General features: G+C 52.6%; 2 protein-coding genes across 2 annotated transcripts in view; one reads left to right on the top strand and one right to left on the bottom strand.

The window, feature by feature from the left end:
- LOC149861651 (trypsin-like) overlaps nucleotides 1–22040 on the bottom strand; it is a 48659-nt gene that overhangs the window by 20043 nt on the left and 6576 nt on the right. The window contains exons 2-3 of the mRNA XM_090052557.1: nucleotides 3148–3216; nucleotides 2327–2480 (exon numbers count right to left, since the gene is read on the bottom strand). Of these exons, the coding sequence (XP_089908683.1) occupies nucleotides 2327–2480; nucleotides 3148–3216 (223 nt within the window). The remainder of the gene's footprint in view (nucleotides 1–2326; nucleotides 2481–3147; nucleotides 3217–22040) is intronic.
- LOC149861652 (trypsin-like) lies at nucleotides 8377–12246 on the top strand. Its single transcript, XM_090052635.1, has 2 exons — nucleotides 8377–10520; nucleotides 10710–12246. The coding sequence occupies exons 1-2, from the start codon at nucleotides 10081–10083 to the stop codon at nucleotides 11029–11031; spliced, it is 762 nt and encodes a 253-aa protein (XP_089908761.1). The 5' UTR covers nucleotides 8377–10080; the 3' UTR covers nucleotides 11032–12246.

Below are 22040 nucleotides of genomic sequence, written 5' to 3'. Positions count from 1 at the left end.
CCAAAGACACACACACACACACACAAACAGAGCCCCCACCAGGCACCGAAGACACACACGCACACACACACCCCGCCAGGCGCCCAACACTTCCCCCCCGCCAGGCGCCCAACACACACACACACCCCCCCAGGCACCCAACACACACACACACACACACACACACAGCCCCCGCCAGACACCAAAGACACACACACACACACCCTGCCAGGCACCCAACACCCCCCTCTGCCAGGCACCCAACACCCGCCCCCCCCCGCCAGGTGCCCAACACACATTGCCCTCTTCCAGGTGCCCAACACACATCCCCCCCACGCCCAACATACACACACACACACACACACACACCCCCAGGTGCCCAACACACACACACACACACACACACACACACACACAGAGACACAGCCCCCGCCAGGCACCAAAGACACCCCCCCCCCTGCCAGGCGCCCAACACCCCTCCCAAGCGCCTAACACCCCCCTGCCAGGCGCCCAACACACATCCCTCCCCACCAGGCACCCAACACACATCCCTCCTGACTAGGCGCCCAACACGCACGCACCCCCCCACCAGGCACCCAACACCCCCCCCAGGCACCCAACACAAACACACACGCACCGCCAGGCGCCCAACACACACACACACATCCCCCCCCGCCAGGCACCCAACACACATCCCACCCATGCCCAACACACACACACACACACACACCCCCCACCAGGCACCCAACTCACACACACACACACACACACACACACCACCAGGCGCCCAACACCCCCCCTTTCAGGTGCCCAACACACATCTTCATCAGCGACTTGGACGAGGGGGTAACAAGCACTTGTTCAAATTCACAGATGACACTAAGATGTGGGGGGACGTGGGCACACTAGATGGGAGGAATAGGCTCCAATCGGACCTAGACAGGTTACAGGGGTGGGCGGATGGGAACAGGATGGGATTCAACACTGACAAGTGCAAGGTGCTGCACCTGGGAAGGAACAACCGGCACCATACCTACAGGCTGGGGAACTCCCTTCTCATCAGTGCAGAGGCAGAAAAGGATCTTGGAGTCATCATTGATGCCAAGATGAACATGGGCCGGCAGTGTGGGGACACGGTCAGGAAGGCCGACCGCACCTTGTCATGCATCCACAGATGCATCTTGAGCAGGTCCAGGGGGGTGATCCTCCCCCTCTATGTGGCACTGGTCAGGCCGCAGCTGGAGTACTGCGTCCAGTTCTGGGCGCCGCAGTTCAGGAGGGATGTCGACAGCATGGAGAGGGTCCAGAGGAGGCCACTCGCATGATCCGGGGGCAGCAGGGCAGGCCCTACGAGGAGAGGCGACGGGACCTGAACCTGTTCAGCCTCCACAAGAGAAGGCTGAGGGGCAATCTAGTGGCCTGTTACAAACTATTCCGAGGGGACCAGCAGGCATTGGGGGAGTCCCTATTCCCCCGAGCACGGCCAGGAGTGACCAGGAATAACGGTCACAAGCTGGCAGAGGGTAGGTTCAGACTAGATATCAGAAGGCACCACTTCACGGTCAGGGCGGCTAGGGTCTGGGACCAGCTTCCAAGAGAAGTGGTGCAGGCTCCTACCCTGGGGGTGTTTAAGAGGAGGCTAGATGTACACCTTGCTGAGGTCGTTTGACCCCAGGACTCTTTCCTGCCATGGCAGGGGGTCAGACTAGATGATCTGCTCAGGTCCGTTCCGACCCTAGAAACTATGAAACTAGTTCACAGGTGCCCAACACACACACACACCCTCCCCAGGTGCCCAACACATGCCCCCCCCTCCTCCCCAGGTGTCCAACACCCACACACACCCCAGGCTCCCAACACAGAAACACCCACACCCACACACACCAGGCACCCAGGCACCCCTCAGGGACCTAGCACCCACATTCCCCCCCCCCGATACACAAACCCTACACACCCCACCCACTGGCACCCAAACACACAACGCAGGCGCCCAACATATACAAACCAGATGCCTGACATGCACACAGACAGAACTCAGGTGCTTGACACACCCACACACAACCCAAACACCTGACACTCACACAAACCAGGCACCTGATGTGCACGCATACATACACAATGCAGGCAACTGTCACACATACACATGCAAAACCCAAATGCCTCGCACACACACACAGACACTAAACCTAGGTGCCTCGCACACACACAACCCAGGCATTCAGGACACACCCACTCACAGAACCCAGATCCCTGGGATATGCACACACACATGCATGTCCATCTCTGAACTAGACTGGAGACCCTGATCCTGCCCCTTCCTCTCCCCATCCCACAATCCCCAGCTCACCCCACATTGCAGTGTGCAGCCGTCAGCACCCAGGACAGGCTCACCACGGTCCCGCCACAGCTCACAGTGCCAGTGACATAGGCCTGCCAGGGCCGGGAGTTGAGGATGCAGGGGTACCCATTGATGATCCGGTCCACACTGTCCTGCTCCGCGGCTGCAACAAATGGTGGAAGGGGGCAGGGCAGGTCAGTGCAGAATAGGGTTGGTGCCCCCATCCCTCCCCCCACTTCCATACACACCCCTCTGTGTCCCCAGGAGGGGAGCCCTAGGAGCAGGGGCAAGCGTACTGGCAGCTCCAGTAAAAGTCATAGTGTTGGGCTATGCCATGAAGTGCCAGCTCCTGTAGTCATGGGAGGTTGCTTTCCCCTTCCCCCGCCTCAGTCTATCCTTCCATCCATCCTCTAGGCCCATCCATCCATTCATCCATCCTCTACACCCTTACATCCCACCTATCCATCAAACCACCCACCCCTCCCCTACAAAGCCTACATCCATCCATCTCTTCCACCCCTCCATCCCATATGTGGCCTATGTCTGTCCATGCATCCATCCATCCACCCCCCCCCCTTACATGGTCTACATCCATCCATCCCCTACACCCTTCCAATCATCTACCTGTCCTTCCATCCTCTACACCCCTCCATCAACCCATCCCCTCCACCATTCCATCAATTCAATCAAACCCACCTACCCCTACATCCCCTCCCCATCCATCCATCCCAAATGACCAGTGTATTTCCCTTACCAAACAACTCATACAAAAAAAGTGCTCACAGAGGAGGACCTTGGAAGCTGGGAGAGACACAAACATGCCCCAGTACCTGCAGATGCCAGCAGAAGGATGAGGCCCAGCAGCTCCATGGCACCAGCACAGATACAGATGCCTTGCTCTTGGGAGTGGGAAAGAGGGCCAAAAAGGGTCTCGTTAGTGTGCAGTTAGCCCCCTAGGCATGAGGGCAAGACCTCTCCCCCCTTGCAACCCTGAGGCCTCCAGCCCCCACAGCCAACCAGCAACCTGCTCCTCCTTCCTTCCCCAGCTACCACCCCCCTACGAAACCAACTTCCCACCCACCCACCCCTACATGCACTTCTCCATCCATCCATGCACCCACCCATTTAAACACCTCCCATCCATCCAAACACCTTCCCATCTATCCAACCATACAAACACTTCCATCCATCCACATACCCATACATCTCCCACCCACCCACTCCCATAAAAACACTCTATCCATCCATCCATCCACCAAACCCTAGGCTTGCAAGGTACCCCACCGAGACTCTAGCTCCATTAGATGTTCAGAAAATCTGGTCCATGGTGCCATGTCTTGTCCCCTATGGCAGGCATGGAGGGCAGTGGTTTTCCCTCACCTGCATGGCGGCATATCTGGTACCTGGAGTCCATTTCCTGTCTCCTCCTCTTCTCCAAGCCCAGCCATTTCACCTCCCAGGATCATCCTCATCATCTGCCTCTGGGTCTTCTACAGGTCCTCCTTGAAATCCAGAGCCCAGACAAGTCCATCCATCCCCAGCAGAGCCCTCTAGTGCCGAGTTGAGTGGTAACATAGTTATAGTTTCATAGTTTCTAGGGTCGGAAGGGACCTGAGCAGATCATCTAGTCTGACCCCCTGCCATGGCAGGAAAGAGTACTGGGGTCAAACGACCCCGGCAAGGTGTGCATCCAGCCTCTTAAACACCCCCAGGGTAGGAACCAGCACCACTTCTCTCAGAAGCTGGTTCCAGAACCTAGCCGCCCTGACCGTGAAGTCGCGCCTCCTGATATCTAGCCTAAATCTACCTCTGCCAGCTTGTGACCGTTATTCCTGGTCACTCCTGGCCGTGCTCGGGGGAACAGGGACTCCCCCAATGCCTGCTGGTCCCCCCCGACTAGTTTATAACAGGCCACAAGATCCCCCCTCAGCCTTCTCTTGTGGAGGCTGAACAGGTTCAGGTCCCGTCGCCTCTCCTCGTAGGGCCTGCCCTGCTGTCCCTGACCATGCGAGTGGCCTCCTCTGGACCCTCTCCATGCTGTCGACATCCCTCCTGAAGTGCGGCGCCCAGAACTGGACGCAGTACTCCAGCTGCGGCCTGACCAGTGCGGCATAGAGGGGGAGGATCGCCTCCTTGGACCTGCTCGAGATGCATCTGTGGATGCATGACAAGTTGCGGTCGGCTTTCCTGACTGCATCCCGCACTGCCAGCCTATGTTCATCTTGGAGTCAATGATGACTCCAGAATCCTTTTCCGCCTCCGTGCTGACAAGAGGGGAGTTCCCCAGCCTGTAGGTATGGTGCTAGTTGTTCCTCCCCAGGTGCATCACTTTGCATTTGTTGGTGTTGAATCCCATCCTGTTCTCATCCGCCCACCCCTGTGACCTGTCTAGGTCCAATTGCAGCCTATTCCTCCCATCTAGTGTGCCCACATCCCTCCACATCTTAGTGTCATCAGCAAATTTGAACAGGTGCTTTTTACCCCCTCATCCAAGTCACTTATGAAGATGTTGAGCAGTGCGGGCCCGAGGACCGAGCCCTGGGGGACCCCACTGCCCACATCCCTCCAGGTGAACATGACCCGTCCACCACCGCTCTCTGGGTACAGCCCTCCAGCCAGTTGGGACACATCTGACTGTGCGGGTGTCTACACCACAGCCCCCAGTTTCTTAATGAGAACGGGGTAAGAGACAGTGTCAAAGGCCTTCCGAAAGTCCAGGAAGACAATGTCCACTGCTACCCCTGCATCTAATGATTTGGTGACCTGGTTGTAGAAGGCCACCAGGTTGGTCTGACAGGACCTGCTGCTGCTGAACCCCTGTTGGTTGCCCCTAAACAAGAAATCCCCTGCTGGTCCCTCATGGATGCGTGCCAGAATAATTTTCTCAAACATCCCTGACCAGATCTCATGGCCCGGACTCTGGTCAATGCATCCCCATATGGCCTTTGCTTCTAGCATCCTTGGGTTAGAAGATGTCTCCAGAGTTTTCAGATCCAGTGTCTGATGGGTGTTTGCATCCACTGCTGGCTCACATGGAGGTTTTGACTGGCCAGAACCCCCGAGGCCTTCCCCCAGTGATGCTCTTGCTCTCCTGCTCCTCACCCACTTTGGGGTGGGTGAGTTTTCTCCACTCTGTCTCTCCAACACAGCTCTCCAATCCTTTGAGGCCCTTCTCTGGTCTACTCCCCTCTCCCCTTGTCTCTGCAAGTTTGGTGTCACTTGCAACCGAGATAAGGGAATCATGGGAAAGCCAGGCTGGGTGAGTCCTCACAACGTCAAATCTAGCCTAACCCCTTGGCTCAGACACTGCTGATCCTACCTAAAGCAAGTCAGTCAAGCTGTCCAACCTGCTCCAAGGGTGGAGACTCCACCCTTCTCTTGGCAACTTGTTCCTGTACTGAACCACCCTCAGAGCAAGAAAGCCTTCAACTCCAGCCTCAGTTTCCCACTGCTGCAAAGTCAGCCCATTGCTCCTTTTCTCATCCTCTGCACCCACAAAGAGTGGTCCATTTCCATCCTTCATAGAACACCTCCTTGGGGATTGGAAAACTAGGATGAAAATCTCCTCCCCTGCACCCCCAGCCTTCCCTTCTCCAGACTCCATCATCCCAGTTCTTCCAGGTTGCCCTCCTGTTTCCCAGATGTCCAATTGCTTTGGTCACTCTCCACTAGGCTCTTTCCAATCTCTCCACCTCTTTCTTGCAATGCAAAGTCCCAAACTGGGGGAAGGGTTTCCAGTGCCAACCAGAGTGAAGGAAGCACCTCCAGTCATTAATAAACATGCCCTTTATCACCAGATGCAGAAAAGACCTCAGTGGAGACCCCTCCAAGGCCACCTATCACTGTGATATCCTTCTGCATATGGTTCTTCTCTGATGGCAGTTGTCCTGTACCCATCAGGTACATATCACCCAGCCCAGGTTTTTCCACCCCCCTCATGAGACCATCACACATTAAGCCTCCATGAAGTCCATGTCTAGGGTCTACCTTGCCTTGTCCACCTAGCAAGACACATGGTGGACAAAAGAAACCAAGTTCGGGGCAAGATCAGGTTTCAAACCCTTGATGACTTCTTCGTGCTTCTCCTACATACAGGAACTCATTCAAAGATGAGTCCCAAGGGCATCTGGGTATTCAAGTCCAGACACCCAGGTTGTAATGCCCAAGTCCTTCTCTGTAGGGGCAGGCACCATGCCAGCACCACTCCAGCCCTCCAGGCCTGTGTCCTACACCCAGGACTGGGAAAGGTTGTTGTCAATGGCCTCAGGGTTTCCATCACCTGGCTCCTTCTGTGAGGGATTTCATCAGACTCACTCTGGTTCATCCAGGAGTGGGTCTGAGGTGCATTTGGAAGAGAAGGATCTGTGGCCACCACCTCTTTAAACTGGCCTAATTTGTTCACTAGGTGGATACGGTTTTTCTTGTCAAGCTTCAAGCAAAAGTAAGAATCCCTGAGCACACCTCTCCACCTCCCCCACACACACCTCACTCCATCCATTCATCCACCCCCATGCACACCCCCATCCACCCATCCCTCACTGTAAACACCCACCCATCCCTATACCCACCCATCCCTCCCCGATGCACTCTCAATCTCTCTCTCTCTCCATACAATCACCATGCACTCTTCTGTATGTACTCTCCCTCCATTCATCTCTCTGTTATCAAACTTTCCCTTGACTTTCTCAAACAACTCTGCTCCCTTCACTTTCTAAACTCCCTGTCCATGCACTCACCCTTCATCCATCCACCTCTTCCCTCTCCATGCATTTTTCCTCCTTCACCTCTTCCAACCCAACCTTGTATATGTCCATCCACCATCAGATAACTTCTCCAGCCTTTATTCAGAGCCTGGGCTATCTATCCATCTGGCCACCCATCCATTTATCCATTTCTTCTTAGACAGGCACTCCAACCACATCAGTATTCTTCCACCCTCAATCACTCATTGCATCCATCCATTCAAACCCACACACTGCTTTCCTTCACCTCTTTCTCCCTCTCATTCAGATTTCCATAGCACCCAAGTGGTTTAGACACCCCAGCCTCCATACCTATAACAGTAGGGATGGGTCTGAGCTCCTGGAGGTTCACACCAAGGTCATCAGCTCATGCCCATCTCCCAACATCATGTCGACTCTTAAGATCCCAAGCTCAAGAGGGTGACAACGTCCCTTCTCTGCCTCACCCAGTGGCCTGGAGAATCATGGGTAAGTCAGGGCAAAGAAATATGTGAACGCGATTGGATCTGGGTGGAGCTGGATAAAGGGTTAGCCAGGAATGGGTGGAGGGCAGAGATGTACAAGTAGTGTTGACATGGATGAGTGAGGGCAGAGTTATGGCCATGTGGGCGAGAAGGACAGAGGCCTTACTTCTGCTAGAAGAGCAGAGCTAAGATCACCCAGAGCCAGGAACTTGAGACATTAAGATTCCCCCTGGAGTAGAAGGCAGGGGGTCCATTAAGACCACCCAGGGTGGGAGAGGGGAGGTCATTAGAGTCAATCAGGTGTGGGGGAGGGGGCAAAGGAAGCCTGCAGGGCACACCCAAGAACCCCGAAGGGGAATGCTGGCAGGAGAGGCGGCCTCACTCCTAGATAATCCCTGGGGACGAGACGCGAGACAACACCCTGCAGAGCTTCAGGCTGGTCCATCACACACGTTCTTCTCCTACTGTGTCAGCACCCTAGAGCCATGTGCAGCTGGGAAGGCACTTGGCTGTCTGCCCAGGCCGGGACAAGATGGGAGGGAACCTGCAGGTGCCAGAAAGAACAGTGACTCACGAGTGGAGAGGGTGACAAGCAGCTTCCAAGCAAAGCAAGGAATCCAGGCATCCGGGTTCCCAACCTGCACCCTCCTGTAACCCACCAGACCCCAGTCTGTCCCAGAGCAGGGAAAGAACCCAGGTGTCCAGGCTGTAACCCACGAGACCCTGGTCCCCTCCCAGAGCAGGGAGAGTGCCCATGTGTCTGGGCTCCCAGCTCCCTCAAACTCACTGCATCTCGCTCTCCTCCCAGATCTTGCATAGAACCCAGGTGTCCAGGCTCCTACCCCTCTCCCCCCCACTCCCACCCCATCCTAGCAAGATACCTACAGCTGTAATGGTGTCCCTCACACCCACCCCTACACAACCTGTGTGTGACCCGATGAACTTGCATATACACACCCCTAACACTGCCTCCAACCCATACTTTAATCACCTGAGCTGTGCCCCCTACATGACCTGAGCTCTGTCCTCAGTCACCCACACCAATCCCACTCATCCACCTCTTTCTCTCCACCCCTTCCCAGCCAACCCTTTACCAGGATCCACCCAGAAGTATTCATGCTCACATTCCTTTGCTATGACTTACCCATGTTCCCCAAAACCATTGGATGAGACCAAGAAGAAAGCTGTTACCCGCTCAGGCTCATATCTTAAAAGCCAGCCAGATGCCAGGTTATGGGCACAGATTGATGACCTTGGTGTGAACCTCCAGGAGCTCCAACATATCCCTCCTGTTTCAGGTATGGATACTGGGGGGTCTAAGTCCCTTGGGTGCTTTGGAAATCTGAATGTGAGGGAGGAAGAGATGGAGAAAGGCAGTGTAGAAGGATGGAAGGAAGGGACTCTATTGGGGTTGGAAGGGTGAGGGGTAAGTGTCAAGATGGATCCATAGCAGATATGGGAGGGGGGAGGCAGGTGGGAAGAAATGTTTGAGAGTGGATGGCTGTGTACAAGGTCATAGTCATAGAGAAGTAGGGCTGGAAGGGACTTGCAGAGGTCATCTGAGGTCAGGGCAGAAGTGAATGAGGAAGGCCATACCAAAAGAAGGGGTTGGGTGGATGAATAGATCGTGCATGCAGGAAATGGAGGAAGGGTTTGTGTAGGGATGGATAGATGAGTGGATGGGGCTAGAAGAATGAACATAGAGATGTATATTGGGTGGGAGAGTGGAGAATGTGGGGTGTTATAAGGGGAATGTTGAATGGATGGATGTTAGTGATGAAGAGGTGGATGGAGGGAGCAATGGATATGCTTTGGGAAAAGAATCAGTGGAGAGAGGGAGGAAGGGAAGAAAGGACAGATAGCTGTGTGAAGGAGAGATAGGAAGGGTCCCCCCTAGAGCAGGGAGGCTGGGAGCAGAGCCAGTCCCCTAACAGGACCCTTTTTATCCATCTGCCTACCAGACCACGTATCTGCCACTTCCACCACTGCTATGAAGCTGCTGGGCCTTGCTCTGCTGCTAGTGTCTGCAGGTACTAAGGCGGGTGTGAGTGTGTCCGGGACACCTGGGCTCTCTGCATCTGTGTGTCCCTGCTGCCTCCTGCTGGAAGGGACAAGTTTTGCTCTGTGTGGCATGGGGAATGGATGGAGTGTACCGGGGTAGAGGGAGGGAGAGAGAGATGAATGGATGGAGGTAGTGCAGGGGTTAGGTAGGTGACTGAAGGGAAGGAGGGATTGATTGATTGATATGGAATGGATGTAGGGAAGGAGGCATGGGATGTAGAGGATGGAAGGAGTGTGTGGGGACAAGGTGGATTGATGGAGGGATGGAAGGAAGGGATAGGGTATAGGGGATGGATGGGGTATATGGGGATAAAGGGAGAGGGTGGATGGATGGATGGATGGATGGATGAAGGGGTATGTACAGGAATGGATGGATAGTGTAGGTGAGTGGAGGGGTATGTATGACAACAGATAGATGGAAAGGGGTAGAAGGGTATGTATGGTGATGGATGGAGGGAGGAAGGGATGGAGACAGCTGGTTGGATAGAGAATATGTATGGGGTGGATGGAAGGATGGATGGTTGGAGGCTCAGGGGAAGGGAAGGAGAAATGGATGCATGCATGTTTGTCTATGGGGAGGGAGGGATGGCAAGAAGGATGTGGATGGAGGAGTGGGGCTGAGGTGGGCATCTCCCACAACTCTGAGACCTGGGACTCGATGGCCAAGCCGAGACCTCACGATGCTCCCCTAAAACCCCCAATACCAGGCCTCCCCTCTCCCTCCATGTGCCCCCCCAGCTCACAGGGCCCCCTGCTGACCTGCTCCCCGCACTACATTGTAGCCAGAGCCCAGGTTGGAAGCGACAAAGTCATTGAGGGGTACCCATGCCAGCCCAACTCCCAGCCTTGGCAGGCCTACATCCAGGGCTCCATATTCTGCGGAGGTGTGCTCCTGAACCGCCACTGGGTGCTGACCGCTGCTCACTGCAGGAGGGCGTGAGTGTCACTGCCACCCCCTGCTGGAGGGGTTCGGCCCTGCTCGGGCGGGGGGGGTGCATGTGCATTCATGCATGCTGGACACCGCTTGGGTTCTGTGCATGCACATGTGCATGCTTGCATGTACACTCATGTGTGGGTATGTCCCAGCCACCCGGTGCTCCATGCATCTCTCTCTCCCCATCCCAGGGTGCAGCTTGTACGCCTAGGTGTCCACAACCGGCGTCTCCTCAGCCGCACGGAGCAGCGCCGTGGAGTCATCAAGACGATTGTCCACCCCAACTACAACCCCACTACCTACAACAATGACATCATGCTGATACGGCTCCAGCGTCCAGTGGTCGTGACCAAAAGTGTACAGCCCGTGGCCCTGCCCCGTGCCTGCCCCCGTGCCGGGCAGTCCTGCCTTGTATCCGGCTGGGGAACCACAAGCAGCCCTGGAAGTAAGAGCTGGGTCAGAGGGGAACAGGACAAATCCTGGCATGGTGTCAATCTGGAGTCAGTTCATTGACATGGGGTCAAAGCAATAATAGACTGACTCTGGATTATCCCCCTTATCCCCATATCCATCCAGACTCACTTCATTGACATCAGGTAGGCTTGAATGGCCACAATCCCGAGTCACTCATGATTCAGCCATGTCTCATATTGATCAGGAGGCACTCCCTTGACATGGGGCATCAATCTAGAGTCACTCCAGCATCTTCCTTGCCCCATGTCCATTAAAAATCACTTTGGTATGGTCATTACACACTTACCTGGCATCTCTTCTGAGTCACTCCAAGATCATTTTAACCTGGCATCAGAGTTACTCTGCTTATACAGGCTAGGAGCAATAATGGAATTGTGATTATCCCCGTTTGACTCTGGAGTGCTGTGAGTGTTTCTAGTATTGCCATCGTGCCCCACCTGGCATCATCCTTGCATTAGTCCAATATCATTACTTACCCCATGTCAATTAGGAGTCACTTCAGTATCAGCATTATACCCCACTGCAACCTAGAATTACTCCGTTATTACCCTTACCATGGATCAATCAGAAGTCACTCTATCTTGATTAGCACATTTTACTGGTATCAGCCCAGAATCACTCCATTGACAAAGAGTAAGAGCAATAATGGAGTGACTCCTGATCATCTTCATTACCCCCTTGTCAATCCAGAGTTGCTCCAGTATTAGCCTTACCTACCCCCACCTGGTGTCCATTTTCATTATCACATCTACTTGGAGGCAATCTAGATTTACTCCAGTATCACCCCTACCCGGTATCAACCTAGAGTCACTGCAGTATCATCCCTACCCAGCACCAACCTGGAGTCACTCCAGTATCATCCTGACCTGGAACCATCCAGAGTCCCTCCCCACTGGAAGCTCCCTTCCTCTCTCCCACTGGAGGCCAATCTAGAGCGAACCCCAGCCTTTGACTGCTCCCTGACCAACTGCTTTGCTTCTCTTCCCACAGGTACATTTCCCAGCATCCTACAGTGTGCCCAGCTCCAGATCTTCTCCAACCAGTTCTGCCGTAAGGCATATGGTGCATGGATGACGCCTAACATGATGTGCGCCGGCATCCCAGGGCGCCGTGTTGATAGCTGCCAGGTACTGGGGGCAGTGCTGGAACCCACACCAGCAGCCCCTGGTGGTGGTTCTGCTCCCTGACATGCTGTGGGGATGTGGGTTCATGGATGGAATAGGGGGCCAGAGAGACCCCTCTTTGTGACATGGATGCTTTCTCCCTACAGGGCGACTCCGGAGGTCCCCTTACGTGTGGCAGGGTCCTTCAGGGCATTGTGTCCTGGGGCCCAACAGTCTGTGGGCAGCCCAATGAGCCTGGTGTCTACACCCGGGTCTGTAACTATGTATCCTGGATCCAGAACATCATAAAGGAGAACTAGCAATCGTGTCCATGCTGGTGCCCCCCGCTTCTGCCCCACATCCCTCTGCCCTCCAGTATTCAGGCCAGTGTCCCTCACTCCCAATCCAAAAATTCTCTGCCCACCAGTACCCATGCCAGTGCTCCTCACTCCTGACCCACAGGCCACTGCTCCACACAGGGCCTGGGGGGGAAATCCAACACTCCCTTTTGTCCCATAAGAAAACTTATTTTCACTCTGGATCCTGGTGATTGACACCTATAACCCTTTCAATCTCTCATTGTCTTGATTAATAAATGGATAGAGCACCCAGGTCTCCCCATCTTTCTGTCCTGAGGGTGAAAACAATGATAACCCAAAACCAATAAAACAGCAGACAGAAAGAAAGCAGAAAACCCCTAAAAAAAAAAAACACCCAAGAAAAGCGCCCCAAGAACCCCACCACCAAAAAAACCAAAAACAATGCAACCCTGTAGAAAAACAACCAACATTGCCCAAGGACCAAAGAAATGATACCAAAAAGCAGCAAACCAATATACAAAAGAAAACTCACAAAAAATCCCAAGAAACAACCAGTTAAAAAAAAAACTGCTGAAGTATCCCCAAAACCAAACAAAAAACCCATGCAACCAACAAAATTCATAACGTTAAAAAAAAAAAAATCACCTAATAAAAGTTCTACAAGAAGCCCCAAAATAAGCAAAACACACCCAAAAAGCCACTAAAAAACCCCAAACCCCAGAAAAGAAACAACAGAAATTCCATATGAAACCCCAAAGCCAACTGACCGAACCAAGCAATGAACAAAAAACAAGACTCAACCACCAAATAACTGACCAAATTGACAGGGGGCCGGTGTCAATTGACTCCATGGGTCATGACCATGTCCCCGATTCCTGCTAATCTCTCCACTCCTCAGGCATTAATGATGACCTCTCTTTGTTAATGGCCTTAAGGGTCATGATGACATCTTCTAGCCCACATGGCAGGCCCTAAGGCATCCCAAAGAGCTCTTTCCCCTCCAGCCTCTTCTCAAAACCCACCAGCAATGGAGACTCTACAATGTCCCCATTCAGCTGGGAACTGAGAGAGAACCCAGGCATCTGGGAATCCAATCCCCTGTTCTAGAATGATCTCTGGAAGGGACTTCCAGGATCATCTAATCCAACCACATCTCCAGGTCCAGGAGTCAGTGTACAAATCATCCTAGACTCCACTCCATGCATCCTGTTTTGGAAACCCACCAGTGCTGGAGAGTTCACCATGTCCCAGAGCAACTGGTTCTGTTGGAGCTGGGGATAACCTAAGTGTCCAAACTCCGAACCCCCTTTTCTATGATGAATTGTAAAATATGAGGGTTTTAAGGGGCCTTAGGAGGTCACATCTAGTCGAACCCCCTGCTTCAAGCAGGACCAGCCCCAGCTACATCATCTAAGCCAAGGCTTTGTCTAGCCAGGTCTTCAAAACCTCCAAGAATAGAGACTCCATAATCTAGCTGGGTACCATGTTCCAGTGCATTGGAAGGGACCTCAATGGCCATTAAATCCAATCATATGCCCAAACTCAGGAGTCTGTATATAAACCATCCCAGGTGGACCCCACTCCCCATCCAGCCTCCTCTGGAAACCCCACTGGTGATGGAGATTCCACCACATCCCCATGTTCTACTGCCCCACTTGGGTTTTCAAGGATGTGTCCTTGTGAGATTTTATTTCCATTCCTTGGTTGTAGGTTAAACCAAAGGTGCTCAACCTATATGCCCCCCTCCCAGTCTTTCAGCATGGTCTATGGCTGGAATCACCACTCTCCTGGGAGTCCAGAACCAGAAGGAGAGATGCTAACAGAATAAAAAGCCAACAGAACATCTCATCGTGGCACCACATAAATGCATGGCATGCCTACACCTTGAATCATGAGTCTCATTCCACTTCTACCCCACACACCCAAAAGGAGGTAATAGAGGTAGGAAAGGTCAAGAGAAGGGCAACTAGGCTGATGACAGGGATGGAAAGGGGTCTATGGAAGAGATCAAGGAGACTAGAGCTTTTTGTCTTCAAGAAGAGTCCACCTTCCGGAGAGAAAGGACACAGGTCTATAAAATATTCCCTGGGATAAAGAAAGTCCAGAGGGGTTTTCTACACCCCGTCTTTCACCATAGCTTCCTCACAGGGAGCAGATGAGATGAACATCTTGCCCCTCCTGGCCAGCAGGCAGAGAAGTTGAGCATGGAGAAATTCATGGCAGATAAATCCATCTGAGTATTCAATGAGATAATAAGGCTCTAAATTAGCAGTCCCCTAGGACCTCTGGGTGCTTGGAGCCATACACAGAGAGGGTGGATCAGAGAGGAAAGGCCCTGTATAAATACATGCCCCCCCACCCCCAATAGGATCTACTCTGAGCCCCTGGGAGAGACAGGGCACCAGTGGGTCTGGTCTAGGGATCTCTGATGTGCCAGTTCTCAGAGGTTTGTTCCTAAAGGAAAGAGCTGGGGAGGAGCCGCCAAGTGAAAGGGGAGGGAACATGCCTGGACAACCCAATCCAAAACAGTCAATTCAGGCAGGGAAGGCCACATCCTGAGCCAATGCCCCAAGTCATGCCTCTCCCATCCTCTCACCCCCACACGGCCTGGAAGGTGCTACCTGAGATATCCCCCCCCCCCCAAGAACTGAGGCCAGATAAAGAGAGTGGGAACAAGAAGGGCAGGGAGGAAGGCAGGGCGATTCTGCAGGGCAGGGGCAGCAGAGGGAAAGAGCCCAGGCTTCTAGCTTTGAGCAAAGGATCTCAAGGTATCAGACCCTATTCCCCCATCAGGTATGGGGGTAGAACCCAGGAGTCCGGGCACCCAGAGACACTGCTCGAATTCATGAGCTCTCATCTGTGTTCCAGAGTTGGGAAAGAACCCAGGCATCTGGGCTCCCGGCCTCTCCCTCACCCCCATTGCCCTAACCACTAGCCCTACTCCCCTCCCAAAGCCAAGACAGAACCCAGGCATCAGAGCTCTGAGCCTCCACTTCCCCAGCTGTATCCCAGACCCCGCTCCCCTCCCAGAACCAAGATGAACCCAGGCATCTGGGCTCCCATTCCCCACTAATCTAACCCACCCAACTCCACTCCCCTTCACAGAGTAGGGAGAGAAGGCAGCAGTTGGTGGGTACCAGTTGGCATTGTGTATAACCCTCTTCCGAATGCTTCCTTTCTCCTCTGGGTTATCAAGACAAAAATCAAGCAATAAAATTCTCCCCAGGAAATGGGGATGGGGGGGCTGGAAAAATAGGACCTCGTCCCCCACAAAATAGGTCTAAAAACAAGGAGGGAAAAAGAGAATGGATCGTTTCTCAGAGGGAAAACATCACCCATATCTTCCCACCCTGTTCCACATTTCACTCTCGCTTTCCAGCCAGCCCCTGGGTTTTGACACCATGCAGCAACAATTTTGGGGGTAGATTTAGAGCAGCATTTCTGGGTCATGGAAGCAGGATCAAAGCAGAAGCCAGCACTCAAGGGGGGACTGAGTATCATGTGAGAACCAGCCTGACACTTTATACAAGGGATGGTGACACCAGCCAGCTCCATCCAACACTAACTGTGTCTGCACATTTCTTTGCCTTGATTTGACCACCCAAATCCACCCCATGGGAAAAAAGTTTCCATCCCATGACGAAAGGAGCCACACCCTTAGCTTTAAGACTGAAAGGCAGAACTGAAATCAGGGTGATGCATGGAGTCTTGGGGACAAGGACGAGAAACATCCTCCCTGCTGCTGAAGGTAGGGGAAATGGTGCGTCTGAATCCCCTCAGGGGGCTGTGAAAGAGTTGATGAGAAAGGGGGGTGAAAGAGAGGATGGATGGAGGCCATAGGGAAGAAGCATGAATGAATACAGGAGGTATATGTAGGAATGGCTAGAGAGATAGTCACTTAAATGGAATAAACCTCCATTACTATCTAGGGGTAGATGGATGGATGGACAGAGGAATATGGATGGAGGAAGGAGGGTTGCAAGGGCCTGTATGGATTGATGAGTGGAGAAAATTGTATGTATGAAGATGGATGGAGGGAGGAATGATATCAGATAGATGGAGGGACTTGGGAATTTGGAAGAGGGGGCAATGAATGATGAAAGGATGTGTGAGGAGATCTGTACAGAGAGATGGACAGATGGAAGGGTTCATGGTGTGGGAGGGATGGAGAAGCAGATATGGGAGAGAAGAAGGGCTAGAAGGATGGGACGATGGAAGGATGGATAGAGTAGCGACCAGAATTAGGGATAAGAAGAAGTCCTTTTTCAAATACATAGGGAATAAGAAGGTGGCACCGGGTAACATGGGGCCCCTACAGGACAGGCTTGGCAATCTGGTGATTGCAGCAAATGAAAAAGCTGATCTCTTCAATGAATTCTTTGCCTCTGTATTCCTGAACAGGGACCGGGACGTCTCCCCCACTAGGATTATGGATGGACCCAGGGGAGATACCACCATGTCTAGGGTCAGGGACGACCTAGTTAGGGAACTTTTGGAGGGGCTGGATGCATTTACATCAGCAGGTCCAGATGCTCTTCCCCCCAGGGTGCTGAGGGAATTGGTGTGGGTCATAGCAGGGTCCCTGGCATGGCTGTACGAGCACTCGTGGGGCTCTGGCTAGGTACCAGAGGATTGGAAAAGGGCCAGTGTGGTCCCCATTTACAAGAAGGGGAGAAAGGAGGACCCCGGCAATTATAAGCCAGTCAGCCTTACCTCAGTCCTTGGGAAGACCTTTGAGAAAAATTATCAAGGAGCACACCTGCAAGGGCCCAGCAGGGGAGGTCATGCTCAGGGGCAATCAACACGGGTTCATTGAGGGCAGGTCCTGCCCAACTAACCTGGTTTCCTTTTATGATCAGGTCACAAAGTCCCTGGATGAGGGCGTCATGGTGGATGTCATCTTCCTGGACTTTAAGAAGGCCTTGGACAGTGTTTCTCACCACAATCTCTTAAAAAAACTAGGTGGCATTGAGACCCACACAGTCAGATGGGTGGCAAATTGGCTTGATGGTCTCACCCAGAGAGTGGTGGTGGACGGGTCATTTTTGACCTGGAGGGATGTGGGCAGTGGAGCCCCCCAGGGCTCGGTCCTTGGGCCTGCACTGCTCAACATCTTTATCAGCAATCTGGATGTGGGTGTGGAAAGCACGCTGTCCAGATTTGCTGATGACACCAAGCTGTGGGGCGAGGTGGACACGCTGAAGGGGAGGGACAGAATCCAGCTAGATCTAGACAGGTTACAGAGGTGGCGGATAAGAGTAGGATGGAAATCAATGCAGACAAGTGCAAGGTGCTGCACCTGGGGAGAAGGAACCAGCAACACACCTATGGGCTGGGGAACGCCCTTCTTGTCAGCACGGTGCCAGAGAGGGATCTTGGAGTCATTGTTGACTCCAGGATAAACATGAGCCACCAGCAAGACTAACTGCACCTTGTCGTGCATCCACAGATGCATCACAAGCAGGTCCAAGGCGGTGATCCTCCCCCTCTCTGTGGTGTTGGTCAGGCCGCAGCTGGAGTACTGTGTCCAGTTCTGGGCGCCGCACTTCAGGAGGGATGTGGCCATCATGGAGAGGGTCCATAGGAGGGCCACTCTCATGGTCAAGGGGCAGCGGGTCAAGCCCTATGAAGAGGCTAAAGGGCCTGAACCTATTCAGCCTCCACAAGAGAAGGCCAAGAGGGGATCTGGTGGCCATTTACAAACTCACCAGGGGGACCAGCAGGGACTGAGGGAGGCTCTGTTCCCCCAGGCACCACCCGGGGTTAGTAGGAATAACACCCACAAATCATTAGAGAGAAGGGTCAGGCTGGACATCAGGAGGCGTTACTTTACAGTTAGGGCTGCCAGGCTCTGGAACGGGCTCCCAAGGGAGGTGGTGCTCTCTCCTACCTTGGGAGTCTTCAAGAGGAGGCTGGATAGATATTTGGCTGGGGTGATATGATCCTGGAACCCGTTCCTGCCCGGGGCAGGAGGTCAGACTTGATGAGCCGTTTAAGTCTCTTCTGACCCCAAGCACTATGAAACTATGAGTGTATAGGGATGGATGGATGGGTGGAGTGTATCGGGAGCAACAGAGAGGGGGAGGGAGGGATGGATGAGTCTGGGGGTTAGGAAGAGGGGACAGTGAATGACAAGAGAATGCAAGAAGAGACCTGTACAGAGGGATGGACAGACAGATGGGTTTGTGGTGAGGGAAGGATGAAGGAGCAGATATGGGAAGAAAGAAGGGCTAGAAAGATGGATGACTGCGACTGGAGGAAGAAAGTGGTGCATAGGGGATGGATAGACAGAGAGATGGTAGAAGGTGGAGGGATGGGAATGGGTGCTGTAAGGGACTGGGATGTAGGCAGCCTAGCCTAGTAAGTCACTGGAGAAGAGGAGGAACAAGCCCATGGGCCCCGTCTGGGAATGGAAATCAGGGAACAAGCAACTGGATCTAATGGGCAGTTCCAAGGCTGGGTCAGAGTTCAGGAGGCTGCGATCAAGCTATCAGAACCAAGGCTGTATCTCACCAAAGCCGACCGGAGTCGGTACCAGGGCAGCAATCTCCAGGCCAGCCAACAGATGAGATTCATTGGTAGCTGCACTTCCACCAGCCAATCAGGAAGTCAGACACTTGACTACCTGGGTTCGGACCGATCAAAACCCCAGGCAGGGGTGGCTGCCTAGGCAATGCCCAGGACTACCTGATATGGGTTCCCTGATGGGATGGAAGCAGCAACATTGGCCCGGCCCAGTCCCCACCCCCCAACTCACCAACACCCCCTGGTGACAGCTCTGTGGCTTGCACACCTGAGGAGGAGGGAGATGGGGTCCACCTACATAGGGAGGTAGGCTGCACCCCACCATGGGGGCAAGCTGTGCTCATCCCACCCAAGAGGTTCAAATCGGGCAGAAGCAGACCCTCCTCCCCTCCCCCTCCACTGCCCCCCACTCCAGCCACTAAAGCCTAGGAATAAAAATCTGACCAAAGAGGGGGGGAAGGGATCATTGTTATCACCAAGAACAACTCTATATAGTTCCTCACACCCCACACCCCAAAAGCAGCCTGGAGCTAACTCTGAAAAGGATCCTTGTAGATTTTCCCCATGAGAGATCTGAGGGGTAGTAACATAACATCCCAAAAAGAGCTAGGCTCAAAGGCCTTCTGAGCCCAGAAGCTCAGGAAGTATCATAACTTCTCACATACCACATGTCCCCAAATAAGAAAAGTGACACATTTTGAGGAAGACCAATTGAAGAGGAGATTTCTCCAGAGCCATGGCTGAAATGCAACACCACAAGCAGAGACGGAAACAAATAAATAATCAATAAAAACTCCTTACGAACCTAAAAGAATGACCAAAAAAAATCCCACCAAAAAACAAACAACAATTTTCCCTGAGGGCCAAAATCCCAGCCGACCAACTACTCCAAAAATGACCCAATGAAATCAAACACAAGTGTCATGCTAGGTCATGAGGGAGCCAGGTCTGGGGAGTCACCTGGAGCTGGAAGAAGCAACTGAGATCCAAGGGTAGTGTGCAGAATCCAACTGTAGAAGAGCCAGGAAACCAGAAGGTAGGAGATCCATCTGGGAAAGAGTCAGAGGTCCAGAGGGTTGAGTAGAGCCCCAAAAAAACCTCATAAAAAAAAATCCTTAAGAACCCAAAAACTAATATGACCCAACTAACCAAAATGGATGGATGGATGAATAAGCCAAAACCAAAATCCCACCAAAACAACCAATCAATCCATAAACCAAACACCAACACAAGTTGCCAAAGAACCTGAAAAACCACCAAGAAACAAAGGAAAAAATCCAGCAAAAGAAAACAAAAACTAGTCCCTTAAAACACTACCAATAAAAATTCCATGGGTGGACGATGGATTGATGATGATGATGATGATGATGATGATCGAAACACCCCAAAGTTCCAAAAGAACCCAACCAATAAAAAAGCAGAAATCAAAACACACCAAAAATCCATTGACCTTTATAAAGCAACCAATAAAAACACGCTACAAAGTCAAGACTGGGCTTATTTAGTCTGGAGAAGAGAAGATTGAGGGAGGGTCTGATAACAGCTTTCAACTCCCTGCAGGGGGGTTGCAAAAATGATCGAACTGGACTCTTCCCAAAGGTGGCAGATGACAGATCAAGGAGCAATGGTCTCCAGTTGCAGCAAGGGATACTGGGATTGGATATTAGGAAGAAATTTCTCACTAGGAGGGTGGTGAAGCACTGAAACAGGTTACCCGGAGAGGTGGTGGCATCTCCATCCTTGGAGGTTTTTAAGGCCTGACTTGACAGAACCCTGGCTGGGATGATGTAGTTGGGGTGGTCCTGCTTGGAGCAGGGGGCTGAACTAGATGAGACCTCCTGAGGTCCCATCCAACCCATATTTTCTATGAAGAGTCAAAACAATCTAACCAAAGTAAAGAAACCAAAAACCCAACCAAGATTCCCTAAAAAAACAAGAACCAACTGATCCAAAAGCCATCAAAAGAAAACTAACACAAGTATCCAGAGAAAGCCCCCCCCAGAAAACCAAAAAAAAGAAATTAAAGAAATCACTCAGCCCCTTAAAGAGCAATTAATACAAATTCCCTAGTAACCCCAACACCAACCAGAATGATCCAACCAACCAAAACAGATTTTAAAAAACCCACCTGCTCCAAAATCCCATAAAATACCCAAAACCCCAACCAATCCAAAGAATGAAATCAAAGACACCAAAAAACCCAGCCCCTACAAAACAACCAAATGAAAATACCCTATGCACCTTCACGCCCTAACCCTGATCCATGAATAAGCCCCGTGTTAACTTGAGTAAGGTTCCATTGGCCCAAACAGGCCCTGATGTGATCCCAGCCCCCCATAAGCACTGCTGGGGGTGAAGCTGGACACCAGAGACTTCACATTTGGAGCCGGGCATCTGAGATCCAACCCACCAGAGAATTTCACCAGAGGACCCTGTAATGCTGTTGCTTTGGAGGGAAATACCCTTAATTCTGCCCATTTCTGTGAACGTGGGATAGTGGGACACCAGGGGAAGGAAGGGCAACATAGGGCATGGTCTATTCCACCCCAGCAAAGGATCCATCAGTTGTGAAGCCAAGACTCTCCTTAGGGAAGGATATATCTTCTCAAGCCCAGCCCACAAACAACCACCCTATCAGAGGCAGCCCTGCTCATCCATCAAGCTCAGATAGTCCTAACTGCCCCTGGGAGGGAGGGCAACACAAACCCCTGTCGCACGCAGGAGGAGTGGAGGGGGCTCAGAGCAACCCTACCTCATCGAGTCCACCCTGAGGAACTGGAGGGCTGATCCCCACCCTACTCCCCCAGCACAACACCCCCTGCAGGGGGGGGAACTACCCCACCCTGCAACCTCCTCGACAGCCCTGGGAGCTTAGTCAGCTAGATCCCCGACCCCTCACATCACTGGGACAACCCCATCCTTCTCCCTTGGTCCATTCCCTTCATAGCTTTTTTTTTTTTTTTTTGGCAGGGAGGGGGGGAGGGAGGACATCTTATGATTGCTCACTCCACGCTTATGCTTTCCCTCTCTCTCAAGCCACCCCCTTAGGGTTTGACTCCTTGCAGCCAACAGATTCAGGGTAGGGTCCAAGCCATAGCAT

This window comes from Crocodylus siamensis, chromosome 6 (assembly GCF_052110815.1).
Source record: "Crocodylus siamensis isolate JL-2025a chromosome 6, ASM5211081v1, whole genome shotgun sequence".
Lineage (NCBI taxonomy): Eukaryota > Metazoa > Chordata > Crocodylia > Crocodylidae > Crocodylus > Crocodylus siamensis.
Note: the sequence above shows the minus strand (reverse complement) of the source record. Positions and strands in the feature narration are given on the sequence as shown.

Bases quoted from the DNA above. Each gene is read 5' to 3' on its own strand.
- LOC149861652 (XM_090052635.1), top strand. From the start codon at position 10,081: ATGGGGTGGATGGAAGGATGGATGGTTGGAGGCTCAGGGGAAGGGAAG. The intron at 10,521-10,709 runs GTGAGTGTCACT...TCCCCATCCCAG, and splicing joins GCTGCTCACTGCAGGAGGGC to GGTGCAGCTTGTACGCCTAG.